Genomic DNA, 21,948 nt, shown 5'->3' with positions numbered 1-21,948 from the left:
AGCTGGACCCTCTACATGTTGTAGCTGGGAGGAGGACGCTGTCTAAACTCCTCTCAATCCTGGACAATCCCTCCCAGCCACTGCACAGTGTGTTGGCTGGACAGAGGAGCACGTTCAGCCGGAGACTGATCAACATTAAGTCCACAGAGAACCACAGGAGATCCTTTCTACCTGTGGCCATCAAACTGTACAACTCCTCTTCTTTTGTGAGGAGGTGAGAACTGACACTCATCATAATCATTATGGATGTCATAGATTTCAGTGTCACCCTGGGATTAGTTTTTTGAATCTTGAAACCTGAAGTGTCACAAAGAAGTGGTTTTACACCAGTTTATTGTCACAGTATTAATTATTGTGCAGATATTTGACCTCCAATATTAAGTGTAGAGTGAGTGGAAATCTTAGGATCCTGAAAATACAACAGATGTGAAATAAATATCTTTTATTGTTTCATCGTCATAATTGTAATTATGAACACAGAGCTGTCGCAATACTCCAGAATTTTGCCAAAACCGGCAGCGTTGTGTCTCAGAGGACCCAACCATGCATAAAATCTCCCATAAAAAAACAAAAAGAAAGTAAAATAAAAAATATATATTAAAAAATTATGCGTACCACTGATATACAGATCTGATATAAACAGGCGTATTGGTCACAAACCAATTAGAATTATAAACATGGCTTCTTTTACAATACACAGAAACCAAACGTGGGATAGAAGTTTACTTTAAAAACAAAAGAAAAAAAAAACATTTTCATTTAATACATTTGTACATGATTATTTTTAAATGTCATCATCATTTAATGTTCTCACCCCTTACAGTCAGAATGCTCAAGGCATTTCAGGCGCAGTGTCCAATGAGCACACATTGCAGTAAATGCACATTTACACACACACACACACACACACACACACACACACACACACAGACACACACACTCTTTTGTATGGCAGTCATTGTGAGGACACTCATTGGCATAATGCATTCCCCACTGTAGGGTAGATCATGTTAACTTAACCTAACCCTAATCATCTCAACTAACTACTTCACCCTAAACAAAACCTAATTCTAACCCTAAAGCCCAGTGTTAACCAGCAAATTGCTCTTTAAACACCCTTCTTATTGTGAGGACCAGCTAAAATATCTTACTTTGTAAAAGATGTCCTCAGTCCAATGGTAAAGTTGCATGCTGGTCCTCACCATGACAGCCATACAAACACAAACACACACTAACACAGGAGTGTCAGAAGTGGCTTCAGACACTGAAGAGAGAACTACGTGTGTATTTTGGCGTTTTCAGGTGACAAATACTGGTTCCACAGAGTTAATCCTCTGTGGTGAACGAGGCCATCTGACGGTCGAAATGAAACATTACATTCATGTACAGGTCTTCGCGAACACCACATACAGACACACACGCTCATACACGTAAAAATAAAACTGTCTTTAAAATGTGCAAAGAAAAGTCGCTGAACCGAGAGCCTCGTCAGCGGACGAGCAATCGTGAAGAAGCATCAGTGAATAATCGATAGTGCATCGTGGTAGTGCCAATGAAGCTTCACCAGTGCTGGCGGCACGCTCACGTCAGTCTCCACCTGTACCAGACAGTTTACCGCAGGCCACCTCAAACTCAACACAACACAACCATTTTCATGACCGCTTAGAAATGTACCGTTGTGAAAATGCACAGTGTGATGTGAAGGTTTCAGTTTCCACAAACTGTGTGGGTCCACCAGCTGATCACAGAAACCCAAGCTACCACAGAGGTCTGAGTCGGTCAGACAAGTTTAAGTGCCAAAGGAAGAAACAACCCTCCTGTTTTAAATGTGTGAGCAGTAAAATACATTTTTTTACATTGGAAAAATGCATGTTATCCACAGTACCAAGATTTTTCTTCTGCACCACAATCTGTATTCTGCAGAATATTACAGGTTTGTACCAACTGTGGAGTCAGTAATGTGATTACTGACATGTACCAGAAACACATCAAACCTTTTGAACCATAATGTTAATCCACTGCAGTTAAATCTCATACCGGCAAGTAATCATGCTACCACAAATGAAATGAGGTGGTGTGGCTCGAGTTAGCGAGAACAGAAAGTTAGAAAGCTACAGGCTGATGCTGCTAGAAAGAAACAAAGACAAGGAGCAGCTCAGTTTAGTCCAGCAGACAACCATCCACCAGACTCTGCTCAATTTATGAGTGGTTTAAAGATCTGAAACTTTTCTACATAAACTACTCTCAGTGCAAATCTTACCTTTAGATTATGTTTGTCAGACTTACTGCCAATACTAACAAACATGTCTCAGCTGTGTAGACTCAGGTGGTGAGATTAACCGATTGAAGACACTGCTTTCTGCATTAATCCGTTAAATGGAATCTTTAGTGTTTATATAATTATCCTGCATTTTGGAGACAGAGCTGGAACGTATTTGGAAGATTTAGTCAAACTAGGAAAGGATTCGCTGCTAACACAGCTGCCACTTTTCCTGAAAAGATAAAGACCAGGCAGACGGTCAACATCAGCAGGTCGTCAATGAAAACCTAAAGCGTCCTTCTGGTGTGTGCACTGAGTTTACACCAACTGGTGCATAGTTATGGAAGTATGAGCTACAGCCTCTCAGTATCGATCAGTCATATTTAGTGAGTGCTGACAACGGAGTGCTTGTGGTTCAACTAAAGTGACACGTTAACGTGGAAGCGTGATTCTGCAGCCACGTTTGTAAGGAAACAACGCTCTGACAGAAACCGTAAATGACAAATCACAAGTGTGACAAGTTCTGTAGGAGTGCGACACAATGAGTAAATGAGGAGTGCTCCGTTATGGTACAGTAACACCGCAGTGGAGCATGAAAACACATTAACTGTTGGGCCTTGATGTGTATTTAGTTTTAGATCAAATTGGCAACAGTGGGACGGCGTCATACAGCCAGTCCTCTGGCCAATCAACTGTGACTTTGTCTTAAAATACAACATCAACAATCTTCAAACGCTCCTCTTCTGCATCTGCTTCAAGTCATCAGGTGGACTCCAGGCAGGAATAGACCAGGACTGGACAGTATTACATGGCGCCCCCCAAGGCAGACGTGTTTGCTCGCTCCGCTCTTGAATGTCGGTTTTTCTTGAATCTCTTAAACCTCAGACAGGAGGCTGAGGGACCAGAAGATTCTTGGCCAGTACTTATTCTCCGATTTGCTTTTTGCCAATAAGAATTTTGTCTATTCACCGCTAATTGTACCACGTTTTAATATCGTTACTACAACTATGTAAAAATATTTTACGACATCCAGTCTGTGATTTCATGAGTGGATTTTGAACTATGTTCATTACACATTATGTTTTGCATCCAGGGTTTGAAAGGAAATATTCCGCTCAGTAGTCCAGAATTCATTCAATGTGAGCAACTAAAACAACTGGACAAGTTCCTCACAGTGAATCCACCTCCAAGCACAGTGACAACTTTGTGAAGCAGAGGAGAAAAAGGTGCATTTGAAGCCAAAACTGAATCTTTTTGATGCAGTTTCTGTCTCTACAGACTGAAACACTGATCCTAAAATCCACCAGCCACAGAGAATCTGGAGAATATTTGGTCACCAGCCAGAGGAGGCAGGTGGAGCAGGCAAACAAGATGAGCTGAGGAGTCCCTGTTACAGAAAAGGCAGAACTGGACATTAACTGAGCTGAACAGAGATCAGCTGGATTTGGGCTGGCGGTGCAAAGGCAGTTGTGACTGAGATCGACGGAGGTCATCCACAAACTCAAGATTCATTCATACGTTTAGAAACAGAAAAGGCACGCAGCAAAGATTGAAGATGGAAAAGACGAGGCGGGGAAAAGGTTTACAGACATTTCATCTGAGCCCAGGTCAGGATCAGGATAAAGACGAGGGCATGTGAGTGGAAACCGTTTTATCAGGGTTAGGGTTCTCTGCATCTGGGATTTTGTTTCGTCTATAGCAGCGGGCCCAGGTCATCAGTGTCACTCTGGCTTTTGGCAGGAAACCAAATTTTTGGGGTCTGGACAGTGAGGATGGGCGGGTGGGTGACAACTCCAGAGTCAGGTATCACCTCCCATAGGTCCACAACACCAACACGTTTAAAGAAAGAATCCGTACAAACATGAAAAAGACGTTTTCTTCGCCGCAGGAGGAGCTCAACCCCTCCCTGTCTGACAAATTAAGGTGCAACTTCAAGAGAAAAAGTAAAGTTGTGTCTTCTGTGAGTCTCATACAAACAGAGACAGCAGGAGCAGGTACCCCCGCCTACATGCCCCACCTTTTTCTAGACAGTTCTTCCTGGTCCAATGTGGGTTCGGTTTAGAGCTAAGGCAGGGACGCGCCATCAGGTAAGGCTGTATGTGGCAGTTTTGCAGGCAGGCGGGGGTTAAAAGTTCAGTGGTGGGGTTAATGTACAAAGACGTGTCTCAGTAGCTCATCAGCAGACGGTCGCTGCTTGGTCTCTACAAAGATCCGTTTGAGGAACTCTCGGCAGTGGTCCGACACATGGGCGGGGAGAACCGGGTTCGTAGGCTGGGTGGCGATCTTAAAGATGGCTGCCATCGCCTCAAACTCTGCCCAGGGAGGTCGCTGAGTCAGCATCTCCACAACAGTGCAGCCAACACTCCTGAGGGCAAAGAAATAGAATTTGAATGTTTCAGTGCACTGTATTAAATGAAGAAACACAGCACAGATGCTACTGTGATATCAGTTAGAACTCGTCTCACCAGATGTCAGCTTTTCTGCCGTAGCCTTCTCCACTGATCACTTCCGGGCTCATCCAGTAGGGGGTGCCCGTCACCGACTTGATGCCTGTTCCTGATAGGCAGATAGTCTGCAGCCGCCGGCTGGCTCCAAAGTCTCCAAGTTTCACGTTACCCACCGAGTCACGAAGGATGTTAGCTCCTGGAAAAAGAACAGAGTTTTGGTGTGGCTCAGAACGTAAAATAATATTATTGAAAAATGTGGTAGTCTGCATCACCTTTGATGTCCCTGTGGACGATCATATTGCTGTGCAGATAGGAAACCCCCTCCAGGATCTGTCGGGTGTAGCGGCGCGTCACATTCTCAGTTAGCGCCCCGTATGACTTCAGCTGGTCCTTTATGGAGCCCTGAGGAGAAAGAAACGTGACCAGGTACATCCCCTTTTAGAAACACATAAACACAGCAAGTTTCTCTACTTCATATGATTAAAACCTGTAAATGAGCACTCACCCCCGGCATGTACTCCATAAAAATGGAGAGCGTTCGTTCCATCGTGTCTCGCAGGCAGCCGTAGTACTGGACGATCCGCTCGTGGCACAAGTTCTTCAGAAGCTGGATTTCACACTCCAATGCACTCACCTCCTAAATGAGAGCAGAAAACACCACATTCACAGTCAAAATCAAACCACTCAGGCAGCAGAGTGCCTGAAGATGCTCACCTTGCTCGTCTCAGGACTCTCCGGGTCAAACTGAACCTGTTTAACTGCCAGTTCCCGTCCAGTATCGGCGTCATAACAAAGGAAAACCCGTCCAAAGGCACCCTGGCCCAGAAGCTTTCCCAGTCGCCAGTTGGTTGGAGCACGTGGAGCTGGAAGTGAACATCACACACACAATCAAACAATCGGGGAAAATACAGTTGGAACACTTGTGCAGACATTTATTGGCCGAGCAAATCAGGACTCACAGCGGCTGGGGGGACTGATGTCCATGACGGAGAGGGTGGGAGCGGTAGTGGGATTGGGGTTAGGTTCGATGTCACTTCCCCGTCGGGGTCGCCTGGCAGGTCCTGGTGCCTCCTCGAGGTCTGGGGTGAAGACGCTGCTGCCGCTGCTGGTGCTTGGCGACTGCTCTGTGGGGCTGAAGCTAACTGGCGAGCGAAAACCGTGAACCTGTGTTCGCCGAGCCCGAGGGAAGGTCTTCCTCCCTGCAGAGCAGAAGCGTGAACGATCAGGAATACATCTCAATCACACAGATGCAGTGTAAAGTGTGGTCAGTACTCACCATCACTGTAGTCCTGTAGGCCAAAGGGAATGCCATATCGCCGAGGATACGTTCCCCCTTTCCCCGACTTCTCAAACACGGGGATGTCGTACTCTGCAATGGTAACAGAGGGATAATGAAGAACCCAGAACAAAAATATTTATGATGAAACACACAAAAGACAAGTGTATTTGCACCTTCACATTTACCTGGAAAGTCCTGGTGGTTGTCTGGGTAGCTCTGAGCTCTTGGCATCCTGGACTTTGGGTAGTCACTGCATGAAGACACCAGCAAATATTAACACAATATCAGACTTTAGCTTTATTTCACTGCCTACAGTTCCGTTATTTACTGCACACGTGGACTTTAAACCTTTAATGTGAGTGTATACAGGAAAATGTTATTAAAAAACGTTGGTCCTCAGTTATTTATAAAGATCAATTGTAAACACGTCAGCAGGTCTCGTATCTGATGATGTACACCGTTTAAAAGACTGACCTGTCCAGTGGGCTGTCTAAAGAGGGACAACTTCCAGATGCCGAGTTCTCTGGACTGCTCATTGACAGTGGGTCCAGCATCTGAAGAGAGGACAGAAACTCAGAACAAAATAACTTGGATCCTTTTCTATGCTGGCCCCACAAATCTGGAAGGATGCATATCTGTTAGATCAGTGGTCCCCAACCCCCAGGCCGCGGACCGCCACCGGTCCATGGGTCAATTGATACCAGGCCGCACAGGAAGAATACATAACTTACATTATTTCCGTTTTATTTATTATCTTATTCTGAACGATGTTTCATTTTGGAAAATTACTGAATTCTCTCCGACACATTCGTCTACGATTCACTCTTGAGGCCTCGGTCACATGTCTGACCTACACCTTTACCTTCTTAAAGGGGCCGCTCCGGCCGGTAACACATCATATATTACCACTAAACTGAACCCCCAAGCTAACAAAAAGTCTTTGGAAAGTTTCTTTGCGCAGGGTAAAAGAGCCAATGAGGAGACAGAAGAAGAACCTACGACTTCACAGAAAAACAAAGCTGTATTTAACAGACAGTACCAGGAGTCCTACTAGAAATATGGATTTATTGCGACAGGTTCTTCCCACGCACCAAGTCCACTCTGCATAATATGCGGAGACCAGCGACCGGCTCTATAATGAGGCAATGAAGCCTTCAAAACTGCTTCACCGCTTCATTTTGATCGAAAACCCTATACAGTATATTTAGAAAATACCAGTTCTTATGCTTGCCGTATCATTTTATTTTGTTGTATTTATCCGCCACACCTTAAACGCGGGTCCGTGAAAATACTGTCTGACATTAAACCAGTCCATGGCACAAAAAAGGTTGGAGACTGCTGTGTTAGATAATCACCTCAACCATCTGGGGGGAAACAAATCTGTTGTAACGTTTAAATTGTATGAAACTACAAAATATGACAAATTACATAAATTATATTACCAGTACTGCAGTAGAAATTACTAAGCTCCAGTTTGTGCCCTTCATGTTCCCAAATACACAGGTTTAAATAAATCATGCATTTTTTAAAAGATAATTTAAGATGTGTTACTGTTGTTGTGGAGTTATTTTCATACACACAGACATGCAGAGATTCTTCTACTCATCTTGATGAAAAGATGTGTCTGCTGCACAATAATTAAGAACTTAAGTAATTAATAACCCTTATCCCTGTGAACTGACTGTATGCTGCTACATGAGAGGCTCGAGCTGGAGTTATACATGATGGGCCATCTCAGTGAAGCACCTTACAAAGCACAGATGTTAAGAAAGTTTTAGTCCACACATAGGGTTCCTATTATGTAAACTACACCTGCTGCTGTCACTAGGGACCTTTCTGACCTCTGATTGACGTCTTTACCACCATGCTTACAAATGTGCGGACTACACATGCATGAAATACGTGTGTGTACCCGATCTGTCTACTCTGCTGTTTGCAGCTGGATCCATTTTGGAGTTTATCAGGGATTTTACATTTCCTCTACAAAATACAGTGTAATGTCCTGTGAGTCCTGTCCCTCTCTTTATACAGGGGGAGGAGCTGGACCCTCTATATGTTGTAGCTGAGAGGAGGATGCTGTCCAAACTCCTCTCAATCCTGGACAATCCCTCCCACCCACTGCACAGTGTGTTGGCTGGACAAAGGAGCAGGTTCAGCCAAATCCTTATTAACATGAAGTCCACAGAGAACCACAGGAGATCCTTTCTACCTGTGGCCATCAATCTGTACAATTCCTCCCCCCTCTGTAAGGGGTGGGGGAAGTGATAGTTGTGTCTTATAATTACTGCTATTTCACCATGGACTATAAATTTTGACCCAGTTTATCTATTTTACATATTCTGTATATATATTGAGTTTTTCTGTATTGATGTTTTTGTGTATTTATGTTGATGTGGATCTTTCCTGGTTGTGGTTCCTTTTCTTTCCGTCTGTGTTGACAACAACTGTAATGAGGCAAAACAATTTCCCTTTGGGATTAATAAAGTTTTTTGAATCTTGAATGAAAGGAAGAAGAGGAAGAAAGAATAAACTTTAATAATCCACTAAAATCAGAAAATTCAGCTTCTACAGGCAAATGTAAAACCCATTAAAACTCACCAGCCCACGGGCATTCACACAAAACTATCTCTGCGGATTATACTGCTCAGAAATGAGAGCTTTCAGCACTTGCACACGTGGCTTTGGCAGAACATTTTCATTATTGTGGTCTGTACATGTCTGGGTGAGTGCTGGTTACCTGGTCCATGCTCTCAGGAATGAACTCGCCCTCGCTGTTAATACTGGTGAAGGAGCCGTTCCTTGCCACCTGCTGAAGAGCATCGGGAATGTATCCTGGAGGAGGAGAGCTGCGGTCTGTTGAATGGGAACCTGAGAGTGGGAACAGCATTCAAGAAGAATGTTTTTATTAAGAATTTAGATTTTTGTGTCTGACCTCATAACTGCATCAGAATGCTACTGCACTTGACGTTCAGATATTTTACTGCTTAAAAATACCTCTTTGCTAAGATTTACCATTACTGTTCAAGTCAGAGCAGGAGGCATTATTTACCTATCAGAGCCAGCATACTCTTCTTTTCTGCCACCCTGAATCCTGTGTTGTCCAGCTCCTCGTGGGACGGCAAAAGGTCCATATTGGAGGAAGAGTTCTGGAGGCAGAGAGAAAAAAAACAGATTTGTCATGTTTTACTTGTTCTGCATTTGCCAAGGACGTTTATATAAGCAGGAAATGGTCGACGCAAATGGCCGCCCACCCTGAGCCTGGTGCTGCTGGAGGTTTCTTCGTCTAAAGGGAGTTTTTCCTCTCCACTGTCTCCTGGTGCTGCTCAGTGGGGTTGTTGGGTTTTCTATATAATTCTGTGTACAGTTATATTTTGTAAGGTCTTAAACCTTAAACACTGTAAAGTGCCTTGAGATGACTTCTGTTGTGATTTGGCGCTATACAAATAAAATTTAACTGAATTGTTTACAGTCGGGTCTATAATAATGTAAATGAATCCTGAACAAAACTAAAATGGTTTGAATCAGGAGATCAGTGCAGGATGAACATTAGAGCTGCTGACCTGAGAGGACATCTGCAGCACCAGGAGGATCTTCAGACTCTTCATGTGAATGCTGCGATCCAGCAGCTCCACAGCCTTGTCCAGGTCGTCCTGAGTGGTCAGAGGAATCACCAGCTGCAAAAGGAACAGGCATGTTGTTAAAGATGTAATTAAATATTCAGTATCACTTCAGTTGCAACATCTTTTTGCTTCATACCTCATTGTTGGTGTAGTGAAGGTCCATCGTCTGACCAAATGCCACTTTAGCTTTTGACCTCAGGTCCTCCAGCTTGACTGGCCGAGGGAACTGCAAGATCCTACTCAGAAGAAGAAGAGGTGAGAGGTCAGGAGGGCACATCTAGAGGTCTGACTGTCTACATTAAAGTCATGAATCATGGTCCAAGCCTCACCTCTTTTCCCCTTTGAACTCAAACTTCACTCTGACATCGTTCTGGTAGAAACACAGTCACATGGAGATGAAACACAAACACACACAGACAAAGCTCAAAGCTGTGACGTTACACAACAAAACAGCTTCTACATGACTCAGGCTGAGACACTATTTGTTTTACTCAGCACAATTTGTCCTGTTGATCCCATTTTTATGATTAATCTGGGTGCATTGTGGTAGAATCACAATAAAATCCAAACCAACCACAAAACAGAGGCCGGAAAACTGAAAGAACAAGTGTATTTTACAGGCCTTTTAAACTGCCCTTTTTTATCTGTGTTAACTTCCTGCTGCTATGTTTTATAGCTTCACATTAAAAGCTCCCTCTTACCTGGTTGACCTTTACTGTGAATCAGAATATTATTACTAAGTCACAACAGTAATTCTGTTAAAGTAAACTGGTTAATGTGCCCTAATCTTTGCGCTCACTTGTATTTCACATTCTAGTAGTTAGTTCCTTGACAAACACTGTGTTATTTTACTAACAGAGCAGTTACCTGATTCTTGGGTGAGGAGGCTTTGGGTTTTCCCAGGTCTGACAGAAACGATGCAGGGCGGCTTGAGCGGTGCAGTTCGGCCAAGTCCTGCATGATGGAGTTCAGTGCCTCCTGCTCATCTAAGGGACATGATTTCAGTAATCAATAAATAATACTAAAAGGATGACAAACTATTTCAGCACAACCTAAATGTATCTCACTGCAAATCAATTCAATCTAAAAATGCAAATGTTTGCCTAGTTACAGCTTAGCTGACAGGAGAATAACTACATCTTCTATGTGAGCAACATCATTATTAAACTTATTACTTACAACAAACGTGCCTCTTAAAAATTTTATTTACAAATCCTAGAAAACATGAAAAACTATTTGAACTGTCCAAGAAGTGCAGTAGTAACAGAAACACAAAAGCAAGTAACACAAGATGCCATCATGAGGTAAAGATGGAGAATAACATTGTTCTGGGAGGTTGCAGGTCTGATATAAAAATGGTAACACTGCTTAAAAACATCACATACCCATCATCATGGCACGGCGGTTGACCCAGGAGGCCAGGAAAGAGGACTCTCCCATCAAAGGGATTCGTTTCTTCTGCAACAGCAAAAGCACAACTTGAAGCCTGACGATCAGGACGCAACCTTTTACAGCCTGAAACTGCCCACTTAGCACATCTGTGAGCAGTCACTGAGCTGCACCTTGTCTCCTCTCACCCTACCTACACAAATTTAGATTTAATAAAATAAATGTGCACTGGAGGAATGGAACATCGTTGTTTGTAAATGGTATCAAGTATCTGAGAAAGAAATGTAAGAACAATCATTTTCTTGTAGTTTAGGAACAGAATGTCTTACCATAAATCACAAAGTACAACAGGAAGAAACGCTAACAATAACGGGTCTGTTCTGTTGCTTTATTACACAGTTGATTAGTAGAGATTTGTTAGAATTTTATCAATACAGATACTACTACTTGATCCTAATGTTACAAATATTTCTGTTCTGACTGTGCTTTCCTTTTAGTTCGTTGTGACTGAGAATGAGATAATTACAGTTAATTTATGTTGGTAGGAGCCAAATTAATTGAGATTGTAGGGTTATTCACATAGTGTACATTGGGTGTTGCTGTGTAGATTACAGTGGTTGCTTTATAGTTACTGCTGTTGTGCTCATTGTGTCAATTGTGTTTTGACTGGGCAAAAAGTTTTTGACTCTATTACAACAAAAGTATGCTGCTCTGCTCCAAGCTTGTCATTTCATCAAACTGGATATTTTACAGCGAGACTGCAGGACAAAATTTAGTTTTAACGGTTTATACTGGCTGATTAATTAATATTAATATAAGACTCAATCTTTCACAGGTGTTTTCAGTCAGAGGACAGGTTGAAGTTGATAGAGGAGCACACTGATGTCTCAGAATAGAAACAGTATAATGTTGCTCTAACACCTGGCTGACCTCCTCGCCATGTTGGTAGCGTTTGAGTTTCAGGTGGTGGAACAAATATGATGCGTTTACCCTTCTTTAGTGCTGGTTTTTGACTTGCAAATCAGATGTTTGATTAGGCAATACAATTTTGCTCTGGGATTAATAAAGTTTTTTGAATCTTGAATAACATCAGATTTGTAGTGCAAGCTAAACCTTCCATCTTGCTTGCTCTGACTGCATGATTATGTGAAATGTCCATGATATAATACATATATCAACACATAATCATGCAACTTTATAATCGATATGACAATGTTTTCTTACTATAGGATTAATGATATCAACATAACCATACAGTTCTAAATTAATATAATCAACACCATTTCTTTTGCAGAGTCACTAGTTGTCAAATGTTATTGACAAATGTGTAGTTCTAATTCTAGCCATACAATATTACAGATGTTCTGCATCTGTGAGAGCCTGCTTATTAAAGTCTGGACAATCAAGATGGCTTCAGCTGAAGAGACGAGTGGATATTGATGACAGGAATCAGTGATCCTCACTGACTGATCACCATCGATCATAAATCTGACATTAGCTAACCATTACACCGTCATACATATATGTATGGTCGTGTATACACAAAAAACGCTGGTTTGGTGGTTAGCTAGCGATTCACTGTCACTGGTCACGGAAGAACTGATAACAACAACAATGACACGATTATGGCCTAATTTGTACATAATTAGCTCTAAATTAACTTGCTAGTGTTGGCTAAACATCCCCGCATGTTAAAACTGACAACAGTTGCTGTCCAATGCTGGCATTACTAGCCAGAAAATGTGCGTAACTAATGATTTAGCATATGTCCAAAACACAGTTGCACATATTTAGTTGGTATATGAAGCTAAGTGCTAATGCTAGTCGAGAGTTCCGTGTACAGCTAGCTGTCAGGCCAGGGAAGTTGACAAGCTAAGCTAGTGCTAACGTTAGCACAGCTAATCAGAGCTCTCCCGCTCTGCGCGACAGCAAAAAGCAGCCATTAAACGAATAAATGCCATTGTTGAATTGCACCGTGTCCTATTTTCTTACTTACCTGGGGGTCGATTAGCTGTGTATTCACTTCCTCTTCCACAGGGCCGGTGACAGGAGCCCCGGGCCCTGCGGAGAGCCGCTGGAGGAAGCAGAAGTTTGGCAGTCCGCTCGCAACTTCACTCGAGTCCTGCTGGGCCACGACGACGAGGCCCGACGGCTGTCAGTTTAGCCCGCTGGAACTTTTTAGGCAGGAAAATGACAGGATGGCGGTTTATCCAACAGAGTATCCCCGTGTCTGTGCGGCGGTGAACGGACAAAGTTAGTCGACAGAGTGCATTTTGTGGCACTTTACACCCTGCTTGGCGGCAGCTTCGCTTGCTCCTGCCTCAGAGCTGCGTCAAGCTAGCGGGTAACGGACAAATGTTTACCGGAAGTTCTGATAAAGTAAAATGTCTGAAGTGGGAATTAACCCTGGTAATTAAGCTTGTATTTTATATTGACAGTCATTAATCGGAAGTGTAGTTTCTGATATTGACAGACTTGACAGGTCTCAACCTCCAACCAACAAAAACACGCAGCTGTGACGTCACTCAGCGGTTTGAAACCTGGGAGGAATTTAAAAAAAGAATTATATAATATTATATTATAATATAATATAATATAATATTATATAATATAATAATATATATATAATATAATATTATATTATATATATTATATTAATATTATATTATATAATATTATAATATTATATTATAATATTATAATTATAATATAATATTAAATCTTATAATATTATTATTTATATTCTTCTTATTATATATATAATATTATAATATTTATATATTATCTATATTATAATATACTCTTATATATATATTCTTTCTCTAATCTATATCTATATGAGGAGTTTGTTCAGCATCCTCCTCTCAGCTACAACATGCAGAGGGTCCAGCTCCACCCCAGAACAGAGCCAGCCGTCCTGATCACTTTGTTTAATCTGTTAGTGTCTCCACCTTCACGTTGCTGCTCCAGCAGACCACAGCATAGAAGATGACACTGGAACCACAGACTCATAGAACAGATGTTGAAGAACCTGAGCCTCCTCAGAAAGTACAACAAACAATTTGATATATAATAGAAATATGGTTTACCTCATATGTAATGTATGCACATATAAAATAATCAGTCATGTGGGACATAAACATTTATCAAAAATGCATTTTTCTATCTAATATTATGGTATTGGTAAATTCCTATTGTATACACACAGATGCAGTTATTAAAAATCACAAATTAACTGTTATATGTGCATGTAACAGTTAAACAATAACAGCAATATTATGTTATAGATACTTAATGGATGATTTTAAGTCATTTGCCTTCTTCGTTGTATGAAAATTTTAATTTTGCATGAAACTTAACCTTTTCAGTCCCACCGCAATAAGGTTCTTATTTTGAAAAGAACTATGTGAGGAGAGTCGTCTTATTTTGAAAGAACTTGACTGCGTCACTTCTGGTTTATGTCGATTTCTCATAACGTCAGGCTAACGCTAAAGGCTAACGTTACATCCATTGTCAGTGTATTTTCACAACATACAGAGGGAAAACATGTCAGATACGGTAAGATAGAAACTTTACACAGTTGTGTTCGTTTCTCGTCTGCATGAAGTAGAAATTGAATAGTAGCGTTTTGTGGCTACTGCCTCGTATATGGTTATCTAATATGCTAGCTGTTAGCTCATGTAGCGTCAGGCCCAGAACTCACTGCTTATTTAGCCGCCTAGCTTAACGTTAGCAGCTAGCTCTGCTTACAGCTTATTTTCAAACTTCTGATATGAAACAACAAGCGAGAAGAGAGAATTTCGAAACCGAAACACACTTATCCGAGTATCACTGTGGGCACAGCCAAACAAATCAGGTCGTTAGGCCTGTTTGAAGTGTGTGGTGTTATGCTAAATGTTTTGCTGCTGAAGTGTGTTGTGTGTGATCTGTTTTTTTAAATAGGAGACAAAACCTTCCAGCCAAGATGGGGGCGATAAAAAGGATGGAGAGTACATCAAATTAAAAGTGATTGGTCAGGTGTGTATGGACACAGAGAGGACTGAACAACAGTTAGCACTGATGGTGGTTGTTCTGTTCAGGTTCTTTTATTATGTCTCCGTTTGTCAGAATACAGTTGATGCCCACAGCAGCACTGCAAACATTGTCTTCGGGAAATAAAAAATAATTATAGAAATAAACCTGTGAGATTTTTATGCAGAATGTTGAGGTGACAGTGTTACATGTTTAAAAAGGTAGAATACAATGTGCAGACTTTCTGTACTGCAGCAATAAAGATATAACTTATACCCATTATTTGTAATAACCACCCTTGATTTTTCACATACAGATTTATCCAGGCCAATAACAGTGAGCAGATTGTCATTCTGTATGTGGTTGATGACGACAAAGTAATAATCTTCTTACAAGTTCAAACATGTAAAGAGGGCAATTTGTAGTTTTACAAGTGTGTTTTGCTACTCAAAGCCTTTATCCATCAAGACCTGTTACCTAAGTTCATTCAGAGAAGCAGTATGCTGCACTGTATTTAATTCCTTAAGATTGAATTAATTAGGACTTTCTGAATTAAAAATAGAATTTATATATGATGGCAACACCAAACCTACATGTACTGCTTTGAATTTTATCTTTATAAAGAAAGCAATGGAACATTTACTTTAAAACCAAATAACATGCTAAAAACAGCATAGTCATATTCTGCTTCCTCAGTCATCACTTTCTCCTTCCACCCACAGGACAGCAGTGAAATCCACTTCAAGGTGAAAATGACGACGCATCTAAAGAAGCTGAAGGAGTCGTACAGCCAGAGACAGGTAAGCGGAAACAGCTTTCTCTCACTATCTTGTTGAGAAAAACCTCCCTCTTTAAAGACTGGATTTTCAGTCTGAGCTTTTATTTAGATGTTGAGCTCCTAAAGCCATTATTTTAAAATGCTATTATATAAGAAAGCGTGTGTGCGTCTGTGTGTTTCAATCAGGGCGTCCCAGCAAGCACACTAAGGTTTCTGTTTGAAGGACAGAGAATCGCAGACAACCAAACTCCTAAAGAGGTAAACATCAGCGTCTTTTAGTGGAAATGTGTATCAAGCATCACTTGACTTTCTTAGGTCTTATTTTACACATTGACCTCTTTAAATTATTTTAACATTTGTACAAACTGTAGATGTGACCGATCTAATTATGCAGAGTGCTCTGTGCTGCAGTATTTCTGCTTCTTTAACATCTAATAAACATTAAGTAGGAGTAGCCTCATGCTCATTGTGTCACACTTCCTGTAAATTAAGAAAAGTGTTCAGGAAGATTAACAGTATGTGGTTTAGAAAAAACATTCTTCAGCTGCTCTAAAGCAGAACAAGGAGGAAGGATGTTATGAAATGAAAACCTAATTTAGTCGAACAGTCTAAATGAGGTCTCATCTGGTTTCATCAGTATACTGGGTTTCTTGATGTCACTGTGATTGTTATTTCATGGTGTTTGCAGTATTGTTACTTTTGGAGTATTATGAATGAAGTGTAACAGGTTAGAATCTGTATCAAAAGTGTGTGTACATACAAAACATACAAAAGTACGCCTAAAGTAATTTGAATAATTAGAAAAAGTCAGGACCAATAACTGCTGCTTTATTTGAAATTAAAGAGAAACCTGCTGGTTGTTAATATGAATAGTTTGGCTGCAGTAGTGGTAGAAATACTAATAAATAATCAAAGTAAAACAGTAAACACCTAAATTTAAAATGCAGACGTCAGTTCAATACTTTAAAGTTATTTCATTACTCAGCCCAGGTTCACCTTTGGTTTTCTGTAACTGTCCCGGATTTTAGACACGACAAGACTTCTACACTGAAGTCAAGACTTTGTCTTAAGTTTGTTAACATTGACATAACTAACATTTCATCATCAAAAAATATGATATACAAAGATATGAATGTGCTTCTGCAGATCTGACTAATCAAATACAGGGGAAATGACGTATTGTAACAACCCAGTAATATTCAACTGTCACTTCTCTGTTGGCCTCAGCTGGGGATGGAGGACGAGGACGTCATCGAGGTGTATCAAGAACAGACCGGTGGACTTTGGAACGATTAAACCTCCTGCATTTTAATTTTGTTTTCCTTATTTTGTATTTTATTTTTTATGTATGTATGTATGTATGTATGTATGTATTATTGTTGAGTTTCAAACCATCTGGATCAAAAAGCGGCTATCAGAGCTTCAAAGTGTGTGAGCAGGAGGGCGCAGAGCGAAGTGAGGAGCAGAAGAGTGCAGGGACATTCACACAGATGTGGGGAAGAAAACAAGCTGCCTTAAAGGAGCAGTTTACCCAAAAAGAAAACTCCTGTCATCGCTTTTCTGCAGTCTGAGGTTTGTGTCAGCTTCCCCGAAAGATGTGTCGACATAGAGGGTTCAACAGCGCAAGCAGTATCCACTTGTGTCTACAGTAGAGGCGTTTGGGGTGCAGCTCAGAGTGTAGGTCACCTGGGCTTTGGGAAGGTGTGAGTGAAACGTGAGCTGATGTGCAGGTTTTGTAGGCAGCTGGAGTGATATTCATATAGGATGGTGCTGGGTGGGATGACTGGAGCTGTGGGTGAGAAACAGTTATGGTTTCTGATTCTGAAGCTTTGAACATATGTCGTTTTGAGACGTTTTGTCACTACAGCAGAAAAAAAAGCTGTTTTTTGACCCTTTGACTCATTTTTTTGTAGGTGTGGCCTCCTGAAGAATAAATCTAATTCTCTCGCGCTGCAGGTTTGCCTGGAGTAAAGTCTGCAGCTGTCGACAGTTTTAAATGCTGCATATGTACCACGTCAGATCAGCGGGACTCTGTTTACACTTGCTACAGCACAGGAGGATCCATCACTGCCCTAATCCTGCTTAAAGTTTTGGGAAGGTTCTACATTTAGATGTTACAGGTTCTCTGACACAACAGCTCTTTGGCCATCAGAACAAAGTGGTCAATAAAACAACTGCATCAGCCAAGCAGGCAGCATCATAAACACTGTTCTGTTTTGGTTTTGTCTGTGAACCCAGATCCTGGTTGATCCTTCTCGTCTTTACCACAGAGCTGCACTGATGATCAGAGACGGTTAAAAACTCAGAGAGTTATCCCCTCCCCACAGTCTCTAAAATTATTTTCTGCAAGAAAGAGTCGAGTAAATGCTTTTCTCAGGATCCGACACTGTAGGAAGTAGAAATCCTGCAGTCCCTTGGTTCCAGTCACCTGGTGCAGCAGAGCTCACGTCGACCTCGTCCTTTTGTGTTTCAGGACAATGGCAGGCAGAGGGTTCACGTCTTCAGCAGCTGTCCACACGTGGTTCCGAACATTTGAACCATCACCAGTTTGAATAACTTGCCATCTTTTATTCTGTGATGTGGAGTCATCTGTGACCAGCGACACGTTGTTTTGGGGGATGGACATTTTTAATCTGTGTGCTGTAGAAAGCTCCTAGGGAAGGTTAAACTGCAGCCCTGTTGGTTGAGTTATTATGAAGCAATGATATTTGCATGGTGGAGATGCTCAACGCCTGAAGGATGAAGTAACCAACAATAAAGAAAAGACGGTGGTTATTTCAGTCTTCAGGTTAAAGCTGCACCTCTGCTGTCTCACAGCCGTCTCAACTGCCACGTGTTATGTTACAAACATGAGAAATAATTATCTAAATGAACTGCAGCAGTAACTCTGATCACAGATTAGCGTAGAGTTTAAAAAAAACATGAGAACTGCCCTTTAAAGTGAGACGTTCCCTCAGCCTGACTGCTGGGACTGAGTTGGCGGCTCAGGAGAATCTGATCTGTGAGGAGAAGGGAACTGTTCATCCCAAGAGGAACGTTGATACAGATGGTTTGAAGTTCTGAAGATGAGCTTTCTGCTTTTTTTTGAATAAAATATTTAAGAAAAAAATGCAGTACTTTGTGTATTTTACTACATGTAGTATAAAGTGTTCCTTCTGTTCCAACTCGAGACTTTACAAACTCAGCTCACCTGGATTCACAAGCTGCCACGTTCTTCCACCTCCACACTGGACTGAAGCTCTGTGCGAGTGACTGTCGGCCTCCTGGTCCCCTCCCAGACGAGGTCTAGACCTCCAGACAGCTTCCACGTTTACTGGGACCACTGTGCTCCTGGAAAGATTCAGAGCTGTAGAAGGAGCTTTAAATCCTCGTTCCTTGTTACAGGACTTTAACTGTGGAAGTCAGCGTATGAACAGCTCTGTCCAATCACCCACAGGTGTGTTCTGGTCTAGTTCTAGACTCATCTGAAAGCAGACGGGATGCACCTGACAGCAAACTGGAGCCACAGCAGGGAGTCTGATTACTTCTGTAAATGTTTAGTGCAAATCTAAACTCTAAGGGGATCAGGAAATATAAGTGAAACCTGCTTCAAAGTACTTTACAAAGTTTAAAGGTGAAGGAGTCTGTTCATTTTTATTTCAGCACTTCAGTTTCAGGTGGATATAATGTAAAACAGACCCGTCTACCTTTAACAGGAAACATAATGTGTATGTAAGGAATTGTCCAGAAAGTATTCTACCAGCAGTAGAGGTAGTACTTCTTTACTCAAGTTGAAGTACTGAGCATATCTAAAGTGCACTGTAAGTATAAGAGAAGCAGCTGTTAATGTGGAGCTGAACCTGCATTCATTTACAAAGTGACGTAAAAAGTACCAGATTTTCAAACAGTGCTTATTGTACGTGTAGTACAGTAAATGTACTTAGTTACTTTGCAGCTCTGGTCAAAGTCTTTTCGATAAATGCAGCAGATAAAACACACACGTGAATTTAATAGCAGGAAATAATTTGTCTTATTTCTTTAACATGTGATTCGTGTGGGTTTTCCTTTACTGGGGACTAAATATAATAAACTCACTCTACATTTACCACAGTTTGATTATTTAGATTATCACAATTTAACAGGGACGTGGTCGACATACACAAGAAAAGACCCAGTTACTGCTGAAGTTAGACTCGGTGAAGACACTGAGTCAAGAGACGAGTGGTCAGCTCCTCGTCCTGTGGAGATAGAATGAGATGAGTAATGAAGGAGCTGCAGAGTTTATGACTGGACATAAAACTTCAGTTCACTGAAGGCGACTTACTGGAGTTTTACTTTAATCACAAGAGAAAAGCAGCTGTCACTGTAAAAGAATAAAATAAAACACAACTACTGGACACTGGACTCACTGTGCTCAGAACAGTTTATTTTTTTATGTGCACACTCGAAGAGGTTCAAACTAAACGTGGGTTTTAAGAAATCAGATGTATCGTTGACTGATTGTTGTGGAAAAGCTCGAGCACAGACACGTCTGCTGTTTGCGGTGTGAAATGAAGAAAATGTTGAACAACATCAATTCTGTTGAACTTTTTTAGAATGAGACATAAAAAATCACTGCATAATAATAATAATAATACATAATGAAGAGCTGAGAAAGCGACTCATCAATCAGCTGCTCCTATTGGGTCTTTGGCAGAGCTTAAGTTTCACTTTCTGCTTTTGACAGAAATACTCATCTTTTGAATTGATGTTCGGCCGTCTGCACCGGTCTGTCATTGCTCACATGTCATTTCTACATCAGTCATCTGGTCTGAAAGTCTTTTTTTACACGACCAGCTGTGTGTTGGTTCAGAAAGTTTCTCATTGAGCTCTGTGTAAACTGTGATGATCTCAGTTTGCAGGTCTTCACTTACTGCTGCATCAATCACTTCCAAATAAAACTGATCACAGGCGTTCGTGGGACTCAAACCCAGGGTTGTCTTCCCCGCTGGAGTCTCTCAGCTGGTGGATCCGGGCTTGTGATCTCACTGGGAGCCTGTACATACAGAAACAAATGCCAGAAATGATCATGAGAGCTGTTCCCACCATCCCGACCCCAATTCCACACCCCACATGCTGAGAGTCCGGGGCCGGGGGCATTTTGAACTCGGGGGGGAACCTGATGGTCTGGTTGGTCACCACTGAGCTCAGGTTCCACAAGAGAGGAACGAGAGACGTGACGGCGGCCAACAGGCACAGAGCTCCGGTGGTGAAGAAGCAGATAGTTGAGTTCTTCTCCATCCCGAAGTAGATGTTCCTCAGGGCGTACACCCCCCCGGCGTTCCCACAGACCCCAACCAGCAGAGACAGGAGCATGAGAACCTGAGCCGCCACAATCTCCGGAGGCGTGAAGGCCTCGCTCAGGCTTATGTAGCTGCAGTGCATGACCTTGAAGCCCGGGGTCACCAGGGTGTGGCTGTTAAAACAGGTCCTCCAGACACCCACCCAGGCCACACCCGAGCTGATCACCTCCCTGTCGGACACCAACCACACCCTCCACTGGATGAGTCCCAGAGACACGCCGGTGAGAGCCCAGCCCACGCAGCTGAGCCAGAGGGCGCAGAGCTGGGCGTGGGCGGTGTGAGCCAGGTAGGTCATGACAGCAGAGGCCAAACTGGGCTCATCAGCAGGTCAGAGCCAGCTGGAAGGCGTCCCGCTGTTAAAGGGAGAGTTGCTGCTCCTCTGGTTTAGTCTCTCTCCACTGCAAGTGGCACTGCTTCTTCTCCCCTGACACTGTTGTCACCTGCGTTACCTGGCAAACAAGCACCTGTGGCTGCTCCTGAGAGAACAGGAAGGAAAAAAAAAACACGTGTCACTGCATCAGCACCAAGTCAACTAACACCAGCACCTTCAGATTCCTGCTTTTGAAAAGTGTTTTTGACATTTGAGGAGTTTAATGTTAATTCAATTCAATTCAATTCAATTCAATTTTATTTGTATAGTTCTTTTTACAATTGACATTGTCACAAAGCAGCTTTACACAAGCAAAGAACAGTACATGAACAGTGAATGTGTATGAATCATGAAATGAGATTAATGTTCGCTTCAACCATGCTGAGACACCAGTTAATGATGATTAGTTCCAGCTTAGACTGCAGCATTAACCTACTGCTGTGTAGTGCAGGTACAACTCGGAACAAATACTT

The 21,948-nt window shown here is 41.9% G+C and overlaps 3 protein-coding genes across 3 annotated transcripts; 1 reads left to right on the top strand and 2 right to left on the bottom strand.

Annotated features, from left to right (window-relative positions):
* Positions 1-427: 427 nt before the first annotated feature.
* On the bottom strand, positions 428-13,333 carry map3k2 (mitogen-activated protein kinase kinase kinase 2). Its single transcript, XM_026361830.1, has 17 exons — positions 12,992-13,333; positions 10,992-11,064; positions 10,474-10,592; positions 9,936-9,976; positions 9,743-9,842; positions 9,547-9,660; positions 9,036-9,132; positions 8,724-8,854; positions 6,461-6,540; positions 6,172-6,236; positions 5,984-6,076; positions 5,667-5,906; positions 5,422-5,570; positions 5,213-5,344; positions 4,980-5,109; positions 4,726-4,903; positions 428-4,625 (listed from the first exon to the last, which is right to left on the bottom strand). Exons 2-17 carry the CDS (start codon positions 11,044-11,046, stop codon positions 4,406-4,408), a joined length of 1,944 nt encoding a protein of 647 aa, XP_026217615.1. The 5' UTR covers positions 11,047-11,064; positions 12,992-13,333; the 3' UTR covers positions 428-4,405.
* A 1,106-nt stretch (positions 13,334-14,439) lies between these two features.
* sumo1 (small ubiquitin like modifier 1) lies at positions 14,440-17,179 on the top strand. Its single transcript, XM_026364193.1, has 5 exons — positions 14,440-14,553; positions 14,938-15,012; positions 15,729-15,806; positions 15,971-16,042; positions 17,012-17,179. Exons 1-5 carry the CDS (start codon positions 14,542-14,544, stop codon positions 17,078-17,080), a joined length of 306 nt encoding a protein of 101 aa, XP_026219978.1. The 5' UTR covers positions 14,440-14,541; the 3' UTR covers positions 17,081-17,179.
* Positions 17,180-20,707: 3,528 nt separating this feature from the next.
* On the bottom strand, positions 20,708-21,400 carry LOC113164754 (claudin-34-like). Its single transcript, XM_026364207.1, has one exon. It carries the CDS (start codon positions 21,398-21,400, stop codon positions 20,708-20,710), a length of 693 nt encoding a protein of 230 aa, XP_026219992.1.
* Between the last annotated feature and the right edge of the window lie 548 nt (positions 21,401-21,948).

The sequence above is a fragment of the Anabas testudineus genome, chromosome 2, assembly GCF_900324465.2.
Source record: "Anabas testudineus chromosome 2, fAnaTes1.2, whole genome shotgun sequence".
Classification (NCBI taxonomy): Eukaryota; Metazoa; Chordata; class Actinopteri; order Anabantiformes; family Anabantidae; genus Anabas; species Anabas testudineus.
This window is presented reverse-complemented; position numbering and strand designations above follow the sequence as displayed.

Excerpts from the sequence above, each read along its gene's own strand:
- map3k2 (XM_026361830.1), bottom strand. The coding sequence starts at position 11,046 with ATGGGAGAGTCCTCTTTCCTGGCCTCCTGGGTCAACCGCCGTGCCATG. Across the intron at positions 8,855-9,035 it reads GAGTATGCTGGCTCTGATAG|GTTCCCATTCAACAGACCGC; the intron begins GTAAATAATGCC and ends TCCCACTCTCAG. Across the intron at positions 6,237-6,460 it reads TTAGACAGCCCACTGGACAG|TGACTACCCAAAGTCCAGGA; the intron begins GTCAGTCTTTTA and ends GTCTTCATGCAG.
- sumo1 (XM_026364193.1), top strand. Across the intron at positions 15,013-15,728 it reads AATTAAAAGTGATTGGTCAG|GACAGCAGTGAAATCCACTT; the intron begins GTGTGTATGGAC and ends TTCCACCCACAG. Across the intron at positions 16,043-17,011 it reads ACAACCAAACTCCTAAAGAG|CTGGGGATGGAGGACGAGGA; the intron begins GTAAACATCAGC and ends TGTTGGCCTCAG.
- LOC113164754 (XM_026364207.1), bottom strand. The coding sequence starts at position 21,400 with ATGACCTACCTGGCTCACACCGCCCACGCCCAGCTCTGCGCCCTCTGG.